Source organism: Blennius ocellaris, assembly GCF_963422515.1.
Source record: "Blennius ocellaris genome assembly, chromosome: 17".
NCBI classification, from domain to species: domain Eukaryota; kingdom Metazoa; phylum Chordata; class Actinopteri; order Blenniiformes; family Blenniidae; genus Blennius; species Blennius ocellaris.
The window spans coordinates 22,068,324-22,081,143 of record NC_137666.1 but is presented as its reverse complement, the minus strand read 5'-3'; the positions used below and the strand labels follow the sequence as shown (position 1 = coordinate 22,081,143).

The following is a 12,820-nucleotide window of genomic DNA, read 5'->3' as shown; positions in this document are numbered from 1 at the left end:
GAAGATAGCATGGCTGCCATTCATTTCCTATGGTGGTCACTTTTGACCAGGAACACTACAGGTGTAACAAGGTTGATTAAAACACTCACAATTCAATGAAAGAGGTGATCACCACTTTTATATGTTCAGTGCATAGTGTGGAGGATATCATAAGGCCTTGAGGCAATCAGATGTAAAACACAATATTTATGAGTGTTTTAAGTAGAAATCGGTCAGATTTGACCGGAACACGACCGGAGGGTTAATAGTGTCATTACCGCAAGCTATCTGAACTCCAAGAGCGGCTACTTGAACTACAATGTGACGTCATCACCATGCGTCCGGAGCCGAGGACCCACACAGCGCCATCATGGCGCCATGCATGTGAGTGTGTCGGGAGTTTGTCAGTTGTTTCTCCGTTCGGGTCAAACTGCAGTCAGAAGCTTTGCAGCTCGTTTTCTTTCGTGTTTTCCAGTAAAAAGGATTCCGGTTCGCCTCATTAAGCCTCCGCTGCTCGGACGGAGCTGCTCGGCCATGGAGGCTCCTGCAGACCCCGTGGAGGCGACACATCCCGGCAAACGAAGGCACGACGACCCGGGGGAGCGAGACACGAGCGGCCGGGGGAAGAGGCGGAGAGGGGCCGGGGGGAAGAAGCTCCCTCCGGGGGAGCGGTACGTCCCCCCGCCTCAGAAACGGAACCCGGGGGTCAGCTTCAGCCAGGAGCACTTCGACGAGACGTCGTACTACTTCGAGGGGGGGCTGCGCAAGGTGCACCCCTACTACTTTGACTTCAAAACCTACTGCAAAGGTCGGTGGGTCGGGAAGAGCCTGCTGGAGGTGTTCAAGAGCGAGTTCCGGGCCGAGTCCATCGAGTACTACCTGGAGGCCGCCAGGGAGGGTCGAATCCGGCTCAACGAAGCCCCTGTGGAGGACCTGTCTGTGGTGCTGAGGGTCAGTGAACGCATCATCCTGAGCTACTCACTGTCTGTGGTGTTGAGGGTCAGTGAACGCATCATCCTGAGCTACTCGCTGTCTGTGGTGCTGAGGGTCAGTGAACGCATCATCCTGAGCTACTCACTGTCTGTGTTGGGTTTAGGGTCAGTGAACGCATCATCCTGAGCTACTCGCTGTCTGTGGTGCTGAGGGTCAGTGAACGCATCATCCTGAGCTACTCACTGTCTGTGTTGGGTTAGGGTCAGTGAACGCATCATCCTGAGCTACTCACTGTCTATGGTGCTGAGGGTCAGTGAACGCATCATCCTGAGCTACTCAGTCTGTGTTGGGTTAGGGTCAGTGAACGCATCATCCTGGGCTACTCGCTGTCTGTGGTGCTGAGGGTCCGTGAACGCATCATCCTGAGAGGGTTCTGCCTTTTATTAGGTTCTAACAAATCAATGCATTATCCCAAATATTGTACAGAATACTTGTCTTCATGCACTCAGAGTGAAGCAAAATCAAAGTATTTTAGAGTTCATAAACAGACGTCAATTTAAATTTCAAAATTTAAAATATTAAATATTTCTAACGTTAAACTATTTACTCGTTAGAGAGGAGCTCAGAAAGCCACAAACAAAAATATGTACATGAAAAGAACAAGTGGTTTGACTTCATGTAAACTGAGACCAGTTCAAACTGGAATATGTGATGGAGAGACCTCCTCTTCCTCCTCTTCCTCTTCCTCCTCCTCTTCTTCCTCCTCTTCCTCGTCCTCCTCCTCTTCCTCCTCCTCCTCCTCCTCTTCCTCTTCCTCTTCCTCCTCGTCCTCCTCTTCTTCCTCGTCCTCCTCTTCTTCCTCGTCCTCCTCCTCCTCTTCTTTCTCCTCTTTCTCTTCCTCTTCTTTCTCCTCTTCCTCTTCCTCCTCCTCCTCTTCTTTCTCCTCTTCTTTCTCCTCTTCCTCTTTCTCCTCTTCCTCTTCCTCTTCTTCCTCCTCTTCTTTCTCCTCTTCCTCTTTCTCCTCTTCCTCCTCCTCCTCTTCTTTCTCCTCTTCTTTCTCCTCTTCTTCCTCCTCTTCCTCTTCTTTCTCCTCTTCCTCTTTCTCCTCTTCCTCTTTCTCCTCCTCTTCCTCCTCCTCTTCAGAACTACGTCAGATGATGGGTGGAGTGAGTCTGTCCCCTGAACTAAACTAAAGTCTCATCGCACGTCTTACATTTCTTCCCTGAGCAATTTATTATGAGGCTCCTTGTTCCTTTAGAGCTTTTTGATCTGCAGTATGAAGGCTTTCAGACAATTATATATATATATAAGTGTGTGTGTTTTTTTTGTTTGTTTGTTAAAGGACATTGTTGAAAGAAACAGCTTGTGAAAACATCACTTGACGAATCATGTGACTGGATGGTGGTATTGAGCTGCTGCAGCGGAGACGCTGGGTGTTTCCTGTGTGAAACCGTGGAGTCTCTCCTTCTCCACAGAACAACGACCACATGAGGAACACGGTTCACCGCCACGAGCCGCCGGTGGCGGGCCGGCCCCTGGAGGTCCTGGTGGACGACGGCGAGGTGCTGGTGGTGGACAAGCCGGCCTCCATCCCCGTCCACCCCTGTGGACGCTTCCGCCACAACACGGTCATCTTCATCCTGGGGAAGGAGCGCGGCCTGTCCCAGCTGCACACCGTCCACAGGCTGGACAGGCTCACCTCCGGGGTGCTGCTGTTCGCCCGCACCCTGGAGACGTCCCAGAGGCTGGACCGGATGGTGAGAGACAGACAGGTACGGACAGGACTGTCTCTGCTGGGGTCAGTCTGTCTTCTCTTCTCTTCTCATGATGAAACCACTTGTGTCTGCAATACCACGTTTCTCTTGACAATGACATTTAGAGTCTGGAAATCCAGTTTCTCTACAGCATAAGGACACACACACACACACACACACACACACACACACACACACACACACACACACACACACACACACACACACACACACACACACACACACACACACACACACACACACACACACACACACACACACACACACACACACACACAGGTCTCTTGCTGAAGGCTCAGCCACTGCCTCTTCAGTAGTTCCAGTGTTTCAGCTGCACTTTCAACTTTTGAAGTTCCTTTCTCTTGAAGGAGGATGGTCAAGTGCTTCTGTTGGTGGTTTCCAGCTGGAGAAGGAGTACGTGTGCCGGGTGGAGGGGGAGTTTCCGGAGGAGGAGCTGGTGTGCGAGGAGCCCATCCTGGTGGTGTCCTTCAAGGTCGGGCTGTGCAGGGTGGACCCCCGGGGCAAGGCCAGCCGGACGGTGTTCCAGAGGCTGAGCTTCAACGGGAGCAGCAGCGTGGTGCGCTGCCTGCCGCTCACCGGCCGCACGCACCAGATCAGAGTGCACCTGCAGTACCTGGGCTTCCCCGTCCTCAACGACCCCATCTACGGCTCCTCGGCCTGGGGGCCTCACCGGGGCCGGGGGGGGCTGGTGGGGAAGACTGACGAGGAGCTTCTGCAGGCGCTGCTGGAGGAAAACCGCCTCCAGGAGAACCCTCTGCTGCTGGACGTGGCCCACGGCCACAACGAGACGGACGGTGAGGCTGGGGGACCTGAGAAGGAGCAAGATGGTCACCAGACCACCGCCTGTCCCGGCGCCAGCGCCCCGCCCACCGCCGCCGGGAAGAGTCTCTCCGCTCAGGAAGCTCCGCCCACCGCCGCCGGGAAGAGTCTCTCCGCTCAGGAAGCTCCGCCCACCGCCGCCGGGAAGAGTCTCTCCGCTCAGGAAGCTCCGCCCACCGCCGCCGGGAAGAGTCTCTCCGCTCAGGAAGCTCCGCCCAGCAGCCGAGATCACCTGTGCAGTGAGTGTAAGCTGGTGAGAGCCGACCCCACCGACAGGGAGCTCGTCATGTTCCTGCACGCCCTGCGCTACAAAGGACCCAACTTTGAGTATTCTACACCTTTCCCCCACTGGGCCAGGGAGGACTGGGTGGGGGCCGACTGGAGCTGAACACCAGGGAGGACTGGGTGGGGGCCGACTGGAGCTGAACACCAGGGAGGACTGGGTGGAGGCCCACTGGAGCTGAACACCAGCAGCTTCCAATTCTTCTCATTACCATCCTGTTCTGTTTGAACTTCTTCACTGATTCTCTGAAAGTGGAATGAAAAGTCTCATTTATGTTGCTGCTTTAATTGACGTCGAGGCAAATAGAAGTCATATTTAGTTAATTTGTGGAAGAATGACTCAAACCTGCCTCGGTGCAGAGCATCTAGAGGCGTTCAACTATTCCTTTCAATGACTCGATGCGCCCCAGTGTGGTAGAAACCAGAACTGCAGAGTGAAGTTGCTGAAACTTGGAAAAAGCTTCATGATCGTTTCTCATTTTGCAGATAATTTGAGGATTTATTGATTTACATAACACCAGAAGGTTAAACACGCTGATGAAAAGATGGAATTTGACCTTTTTCCTGCTTTGTTTTTTTCAATCATTCAAACAATGAATTTGTCTCTGGATGCCTGAAATAAAGAGCCAGTCTGCAGGAAAATAAATATTTTTATTTCTTTTTTTTTTTTGTGTGTGTGAAAAATGAACACTGACGACTTAAAGTAATGGTGGTGCTGATTATTTTAGAAGTGATGAGACAAGACGTCCAAATGAAACCTCGTCAATGACGGCTTGAAAACGACCTCACAGTCGTAAAACTTCCTATTTGGGTTTTCACCACCAGAACTCCCAACACTGCTTTTTCTACGCAACACCATACAACCATAAACATGTCATATCTAACTTTTGAAGGGCACAACCGGACACATCACACAGTTACAGCCTGTTGAGGACATTTGGCACATGCTGATGGTGGAGGACAGTGAGACAGCTGAGGGAGGACGGGACTGAAGGCCGTCCCAGTCCAGCTACGTCTTTATGCAAAGGACCCGCCCTGCTGATGCTGTGGCTTGTGATGGTACAATTACTGCTTTTGAAAATAGAAAATGCAGCCGCAGCTTGTTGAGAAGCATTAAGGCGTACGCTGACGTCCACATGTCCTGGCTTGTACCTCCAGAGCCTCACATCTGCTGTACAAACCCTTTCACCAGGGAAACCAGCACAAAGGTAAACATTTCTTGAATAAACAGCTTGACTTCTAATGTTGACAATGAAACACTAAAGGAACACACCAGGGGTCTGACTTTACATCATGTACATATGATCGCCACAGAAGATTCAGTTGTTGCTTTTCTGACTGATGATGCTGATTCATGCATATAAAGTGAAGGTGGCGTGGGGCTGCACACACACACACCGTGCAGTTTCCTCTCTCAGATTAAAGGCCGTGTTGCTCTGGCTCACGTCCAGCTCGGAGAAAGGCCAGTCGGTGCACCATGTTCACCCTGGACTCGTGAAAGCGCAGAGTTCGCGAATATTAAAAAGGTTCCAGGCACAGAGACATTTCTGTCGGTGTTTTTCTTCCCAAGGCCGCAGAAAGAATGTGTGGCTGAAGAATCCATGCTGTGATTCCACCTGAGGTTTTCAAAGTGTGGGACGATCAGTATGTCAATGCATCATTAACGTCATTTTGCATATGACTAGATTGTTGTGAGACTATATTTAAAGATTCCTTGTTAGACAGTTTATCATCAAGTGTCAGAGGTCCAACATGAGTGACTTCAAAGTGTTTTCCCCAAATCTCGCCGTGGTACTGAAGTTCACCCGTTGTCAAAGTGTCTGGTGAGTTCAGTCGATCAGACTGTTCCAGACCAGGTCCAGACCAGGTCCAGACCAGGTCCAGACCCGCGATGGGGAGACCAAGTCTCCCAGTTAACTGGTGGCCCCTTGTTGCTGCCGCTGACAGATGTTAAAAACCCGACAGAAATCTGTAGCCGTCCTGACAAGCGTCATTTAACAGGATTTACAATGAAGTTTCCAAGTGTCGTACCTTTTGTGAGTGTCATTTTAATACAAGACGCTACCAGCAGCAACGATGGACGCTAAAGGAATCGGTCACCATTTACCAGGGAAACCACTTAATCCAAAACACAGGTACAACGTTTACATCCGATTTATCGCTACGACTCTAATAAACATTGTTGTTTAAACAGTTTGAACCAGAATCTGACAGGGATGCAAAGGCTCCTTAAGATGGTGAGTTAAAGATATTGTCTGATCATGTGACTTGGTTTGGTCGACAGTTCTTAGTCGCCACCCAGCAGCTCCTGCCAGCTCAGCATACGTGTAAAGGTAACTCTTAGGGAGTATTCCTATACTGAATTTACTGAATGGATAGTTATTTCCCTGCATGATGTCATGAAGGGAAAATCACTGAATCACACGTTTGAGCTCATATTCACTAAAAAGTGGAGTGATTAAAAAGTCCCATAATATGGGACCTTTAATATTCACTACATTTGTTATTTCCTTGTTTATATGATCATTTATATTTTTGTTTCTGTTCTGATTTGTCACCTTATAATCCATCAACGTTACAACCCTTGAAATGACCCATTGTGGGATAAATAATCGTACCTTCAATTTTAAATATCGGTTAAATCTTTGTCATCTGTCAGTGTAATTATCAGTTAAACACTTTTTAAAATGTTCCGTCTCGATCAGAGGTGGACATAAGCAATGTATGACTACGTTAATGTTTTTTTCTGCATCTTTATTGTTTTTAATCATCTGACTCATTTCCTGTGTGGACCACTATGAGGATGATTCATACTTACAGTGAAACAATCCGAGGGTCTAATACATTCAATATTAACACGCCAGGTAAATATTGACTGAATCCTAAGACTTCCTCTTTCTGTTTTCCAAAAAAATTCATAGCGTTTTATATCAAATCCAGCCAGATTTCGTCCTATTTTATGAAACAAATGAGTTTGTGATGGTGAAAGATGAAGGTGTCGTGGCTGATGATGAAGCTGTATCCACTCTGCATTAGTAGCACAACAACAATGATTATGTTCTGTGAGAACATGTGCAAACATGAAACAGGTTGAGGAAAACATTAAGTTTTGCCAATGTAAGTACAAAATGAGTTGAATCAAGCAAAGAGACTATTTTCTTTCCACCTCTGGTTTCGTCTTACATTTAAATTCATTTCAGAAGGTTTTATAATATTTGAGTAATTAGTTAATTCCTGTCATGATGGGGGTTTTTTTTCATTCAAAGGTAAGCTGCGATTTAGGAAAATTAAGTTTCTCCTCTGCTGCCTGACACTTTGAAAGCCTCTGGTTTTGCCGGTGGCCTGATGGAAGTCTCGCTGACCTCACTGGCGACAGACGCTGAAACATGGTAACATCAGACAAACATGCTGCCATGTTACATTTGTAGTTGGCTTATATTTCCTCAGATTTTCATACAAATGTAACAGTGTGCTCCTTTCCCCATCTCTACTTGCTCGTGTAGCGTCTGCGCAGTGTTGGACACTCAGCACTTGTCCTCCCGCTGCCCGTCTCGCTTGATCCAGACGTCCGGCAGGTCCGGCTTGCTGTTGGGAATGATCACCACCTCTTCACTCTGGCTGCTGCGGCCTTTCCCACACGTCTCGTACACAGTCTCCTTCAACGAGAGGCGGAGCGTGTCTCTCTTCCCATTGAGGTGTCCGGGCCGTAGTTGAACCTCTGGCTCGTGCCGCTCTGTGCTGGACGGCCCCGGCTCCATGTCGCTCGGGCACGTTTGGCAGGAGTCCTCTGGCCCGTCGCAGGAGCCCTGAGACCGAGGCGAGAGCTTGGCTTTGTGACGGGGGCTCTCCTCGGTCTCCAGAGTGTGGCTGACGGCGGTCTCGTCGACGCTGGAGGACGAGGAGAAGGACGTGGGCTGACCCCGGCAGGTTTTACACAGCAGCTTGTCTTTGGCTGCGTCTCCCGGATGCAGCGTGTTTTCCTTGTACGGGGATGAAGTTTGGACCGCAGGAGGCGGCTGGCAGGATTTGCGATGACGGCCGCACATTTCCTCAGCGTCTCCACTCATGCTGCTCCTGCCGGCGTCTCCCTCACAGTACTCGATCTCGTCCGACAGCACGGAGGGCCGGTTGGACAGTTTGCTGGTACAGGTGCTGTTCTCGAAGCTGTCGCTCAGGCGATAAGCCAAAGGCTGCAGCTCGTAATGCTCGGGCCCCCGCCCCCCCACACCCCCACCTCTGGCTAGTCTCTGTCTGTGCTGAGGCTGATGATTGGGGTAGAGGTAACCTCCGGCCTCTTTGTCGTAGCTCCTCCTCACTCTGGATCTGCCAAATGCGCCGTTGGCAGCCGATGGAGAGCCGGCCTCGGAACAAGAAGACAGCATCCCGTCTGTCTGGTCGCTGCAACACGGCAGTGAGACCGTCCCACAGTTCTTCTGCGGTCCAAAGAAACAGCAGAGGGACTGAAAGAAGAAAGTCGCAAATCCACAAGCAACACATTTCACCAGAAAAAGAAAAATCCCAAACTTTCTGAACAGTAAGGCAGTGGCAGGTAACATGATGATGCCTATGGAGAAAAATGCCCCAGAAACAATTGCTACAGGACATCCCATCCTTTTAGTGGCGTGTGCTACTTTTCCTATTTTGTCTGAATGAGGCGCCAGGCTGTACGATATGCAATAGTTTGCAATGAAGTCGATGGATAACCCGGCGGCTGACGATATGAAAAGAGCCTCGATGCCACTCAGCTGCCATTCGAGAAGAACGAGGAGGCCGATGGTGACGAACACGCTGCCTTCCACAGCCACCGTCCCATAAAGGCTCAGTGGAATATTCCAGGTGGTTAAAAGAAGCAGAACGAAGGTGAGAGCTACAGAGAAACCTGCTACGACCAGAGTTTCCGAGCCTAAAGATTGTTGTAGATCAAAAAGCGACAGCTGGCTATGGAACCAGCCGTTCCTCAGGCCTTGCGGCGCTCCAGACATTTCTGTGTTGAGCCATGTGAGGATGTTTTGGTAAAAGACGCTGGTTCTGCTGAAGTTGAAGCTGTAGAGGTACGTGGTTTTGAATGCCAGGACGAGGGCAGCGACGCGGCCATCTGGCTGGAAGTACAAGCCTCCGCTGTGAGCCAGATGGCCCTCGGCATAGCGCTCAGCCAGCATCATACCCAGGCAGTTCTCGAAGACCTTGGGAGGGAAGGGGAAAGGGATGTCGTTACAGCAGAAATGCTGGGCGACGTCAGCCTCCGAGCACCTCCGGACAGATATCCAGTGTAGCAGCTGCTCCACGAGGCAGATACTTTCTCCCATCACATCTTTATCCTCAGGCGATGAAGGGGAGTAAAAGCTCTGATTCTGAACTCGTCCACAAAGATCTCTCAACCAAACCTGGGCGTCTGGACGGCACATGTCAAACTCTGGGTCGAGAACTAAAGAGCCGTTGCTTCTTGGGTCAAAATGATCCCTGCTGTCAGTTGGCTTGACGCCCCAGACAAGCGTCACTGTGACGGGCTTATCCTCGCCATTTCTCTGCCTTTCAAACATGAACATGTGACGGTACTCTGCGTCATACCTCTCAAACGGGTGACTGGAGCGGAAAAGCTGTGCAACCGAGCTGTCGAGCGTGGGCAGCTTCATGCCCGGGTCAACGCACGCCATGTACGTGCCCCCGACGGCGAGCACGGTGAACCAGCACACCCAGATGTACCTGAACTTCACGACGCCACAGGGCAGGATCTTCAAGAACAATAGGCTGGACGTGTCACTGAGACCCCGTTTAACTTCTCTCAGCTTCTGCCCCAGACTGAAGAGGCATCTTTTGCGCGAGCTGGTATTCCAGAAGCCTCCGGTACTCTTGGAGCAGCAGGGTTTCCATCCCTGCACGGCAGCGGAGGCGGCGGACCTCTTGGTGTAGCGCTCATGCAGAACGAAGGAACACGGCAGCCACACCAGCGCCAGGATGGAGCTGACGAAAGACGCGGTTCCCAGATAAACCGAGAAGCATCTGATGGCTGTGATGCTGCTGAGGTACCCAGAGAAAAACGCTGCACTGGAGGTCAACCCCGACGCCAGAATCAGATAACCGACTTCCTGCAGAGCTCGGTAGACCCTCTTCTCCAGAGAGGCCGACGGGTTCTGGGACAGCTGCTGGTTCCAGAAGTCGGCAAAGATGAAGACCTGATTGGAGCATCCTCCCAGGAGAATGAGCCCTGCGGCGAGGTTCACCATGGGGAAGAACGTCAGACGGAACACCACTTTGTAGAAGAAGTAGGAGGTGAGGAGGGAGCCCACGATTGCTATGACGGACAACGCTACGATGAAGAGCGAGTGGAGGTACAGAGCCATCGTGAACAGAAGAGACAAAACCGCTAGAACAGGATAGACTGAATCTCTCCGTAGGTAATACTTGAACAGTGTCTGCTTGAGGCCGAAATCGATGCCGGTGATTGTGGTGTTGTTGTGGGAGAGACCCCGCCCTTCTAGACTGCTCATGTATATCTCCATCATGTGCTCTCCTTTATCCACCGGGAGGAACAGAAGGCTGTACTTGAGCGTTGGGATTTGGTATTCGACGGTCTGCGGGCCGAGGAAGTCTTTGTCCACCAGGAAGTGCAGGATCTGAAAGACGACGCGGGACTGTTTGCAGCGGGAGGGAACGGCGGAGCAGCCGCCATGTTTGGGTCTGTCCACGCAGCTTTCCACCAGATGGCCTTCGTGATAGTGAGGCGCGCATTTCCGCAGGAGGTTCAGAGATTCGGACACCTGCAAGGAACATTTTTATTTCAGTCTTAATGAAAAATGAAACAACTGTTCTGCTCTTTGTAGCCTTACATTTTCACATGCACATCAAATTTGCTTCACTAAACCAAAACATATTCACACATTTGTTTTAACTCAAAAATTCTAATAATTTTAGACCACGATATCCTAAAATAATGACATTTAAGGTCAGGAATTCAACGTTTTTTTTTTATCAAAGACTGTTGAGCTTTGTTGTTTATTTAGAGAAAACGTGTTTGTAATCACAGTTGACATTAGTATTTACTTGCATGGTGGGTTTTTGAAAGAGTACCTGCTGTGAGGTGAGACTGAGGCAGCAGGAGGCGTTTGTGAGGACGGCCAAGTAATTCCCCAGCGACCAGCTTGGACAGCAGCCGCTCCTGGACGCGCCGTCAGCCTCCAGCCTGGCGTGCTGCTGGCACAGGTCCTGGAACCGGGCCTGCGAACGGATCTGAGCCAAAACCAAGGGAAAAGCTCTTTGGAACACAGTGTGAAGGAAACTCAGCAAACACAATAGTGGATAATAGGTGAGAAGCTTAACGTGGGAAATTCAAATCACATGGAGAGACTGAAGAGGGCAGAAAAAGTGAGGGAGGAACTGAAGAGGGCAGAAGATGAAAACGAACCCTGGATTGCTCCATCTCACACATGGCGTGTATGGCCGCCAGGCTCCAGAGGCTGGCCGAGTTCTCCGATCGAAACACCAGCTGCGCCAAACGCTCGCCTGCATGACGACGCGGACGGATCACAGCAGCAGTTTCATTACAATCATGAAGCTTTAAAGTTCTGTCAAGTCTGAATTGCTAAAAATTTTATGTGTGTTGAAATCAAACAAGAACCACAAGGCGTGTTAAATGGCTCTTTTAAGGTAAGTGGAGTGCAGACTGTGATCTAATAGCGGAGTTTGACGATACAAAGAGAATGTGGGATAATCCTCATGAGGAGAGTTCTGCTGCATTCAGTTTCTTACAATCCCCCAAACAGCCACATGGGATTCTTCCTCCTCGGCTGCAGAGAAATGTCTGCGCCTCCAACTCTCAGTATTTATGTGTACATGGCGGCTGACTGGACGCCCGTCACTATTCCAGTGTTTTATTTCTTTTTCATTTGATTTCTCCAATGTCAGGAAAGTCCTGAGCCAGGAAACACTGGTGATTTAACTTCTTGTAGCACGGATTTGAATTATTCCTCCCCCTGCAGTGGAAATGTATGTGTTGAAGGTGTTGAAGTGATTTGCACTCACTTACCTGGAGCGTCACAGAGGAAGTTGTTGAGCGAGGAGTCTCTGGCCAGCATCCTCTTACTACGAAGTCTGGAGGCGTCCTGACCGCCAAACCTACCATACACATCGGGGCTTATGGTGTTACTAACATGATGTTAACGGCCTGATATTAAAGACGATAGATAAAAACAACACAACGATGAAGCAGGAGGAGGATCAGTGAACTTGTTGTGAACATCAGCTGGCTTCCTGCCTGTAGGGTTCTCTTCGCTCCTGCACCGACCCTCTGGTCATCACGCTGAAGGTGGATGACAGCTGCTGCACATTTCTGGTTGCTTCCCTCCGTGGGAGAGTAAATCTCCAGCTTGTCCTCCTGCCTCCAGCTCAACAAGCATGCGACTTCACTTCTTGTTCTGACAGTCAGACCTGCTGCCTGATTCAGACATTAACGTGCTGAACTCATCGCCCTTCTGTCCTGCTTATGGATTCATTGACTGCCATGATGTGTGAGGGAACGGTTTGCTTTGTTTCTTTGTTGCGTTAACCCCTCGATCACTCCAATCACTTTGGTCCAATGATTAATCTTTATACATTTTTCACAATCAGCTGAAGATGTTATAGATTTTTAAAAATAACAAAGTCTGTTGTATTGTATTCTGTCCTGGTCTTTTGAATCAAAGTTGTGAGTTTTGAGGAACGAGAGTATTGACAATAACGTGTGATCTTTGCAGATGGTTGGTTCTGTGTAGGTCAGATGTTCTCATTTATTCCTTTATCTATAAACATATTGTCAACACACATAATGGGGACAAGTGGTCACTCCATCAGCAGGTGGCAGAGCAGGAGGTTAGCGCACGGCAGCGCCTCAGGACCAGCTGTCTCTGGTCCCACAACAGGAAGTAGGGTAGAAATGTCGGCGGGGTTGTGAACGGCTGGGAGACGATCAGTGAAGGACACGGAAGTGGCCGGTAGCCGTCAAGTCCTTGTCTTGTAACTCAAGGGGTGTTTTAACC

General features: G+C 49.9%; 2 protein-coding genes across 2 annotated transcripts in view; one reads left to right on the top strand and one right to left on the bottom strand.

The window, feature by feature from the left end:
* The first annotated feature begins 368 nt into the window (after positions 1-368).
* rpusd2 (RNA pseudouridine synthase domain containing 2) lies at positions 369-4,429 on the top strand. The gene is made up of 3 exons (XM_080513304.1): positions 369-930; positions 2,388-2,684; positions 3,091-4,429. The coding sequence occupies exons 1-3, from the start codon at positions 514-516 to the stop codon at positions 3,913-3,915; spliced, it is 1,539 nt and encodes a 512-aa protein (XP_080369430.1). The 5' UTR covers positions 369-513; the 3' UTR covers positions 3,916-4,429.
* Positions 4,430-7,333: 2,904 nt separating this feature from the next.
* Positions 7,334-12,820, bottom strand: part of disp2 (dispatched RND transporter family member 2) — a gene marked incomplete at both ends in the record, with an annotated part of 16,913 nt that continues 11,426 nt past the window's right edge. Inside the window, 4 exon segments of the mRNA XM_080513091.1 lie at positions 7,334-10,567; positions 10,878-11,036; positions 11,212-11,309; positions 11,833-11,921. Coding sequence (XP_080369217.1) covers positions 7,334-10,567; positions 10,878-11,036; positions 11,212-11,309; positions 11,833-11,921 — 3,580 coding nt within the window.

What these genes read in the sequence shown, in the direction of transcription:
- rpusd2 (XM_080513304.1), top strand. Translation starts at nt 514, where the DNA reads ATGGAGGCTCCTGCAGACCCCGTGGAGGCGACACATCCCGGCAAACGA. An exon ending in ACCTGTCTGTGGTGCTGAGG is followed by an intron (nt 931 to 2,387) that starts GTCAGTGAACGC and finishes CCTTCTCCACAG; the next exon opens with AACAACGACCACATGAGGAA. An exon ending in GGATGGTGAGAGACAGACAG is followed by an intron (nt 2,685 to 3,090) that starts GTACGGACAGGA and finishes GGTGGTTTCCAG; the next exon opens with CTGGAGAAGGAGTACGTGTG.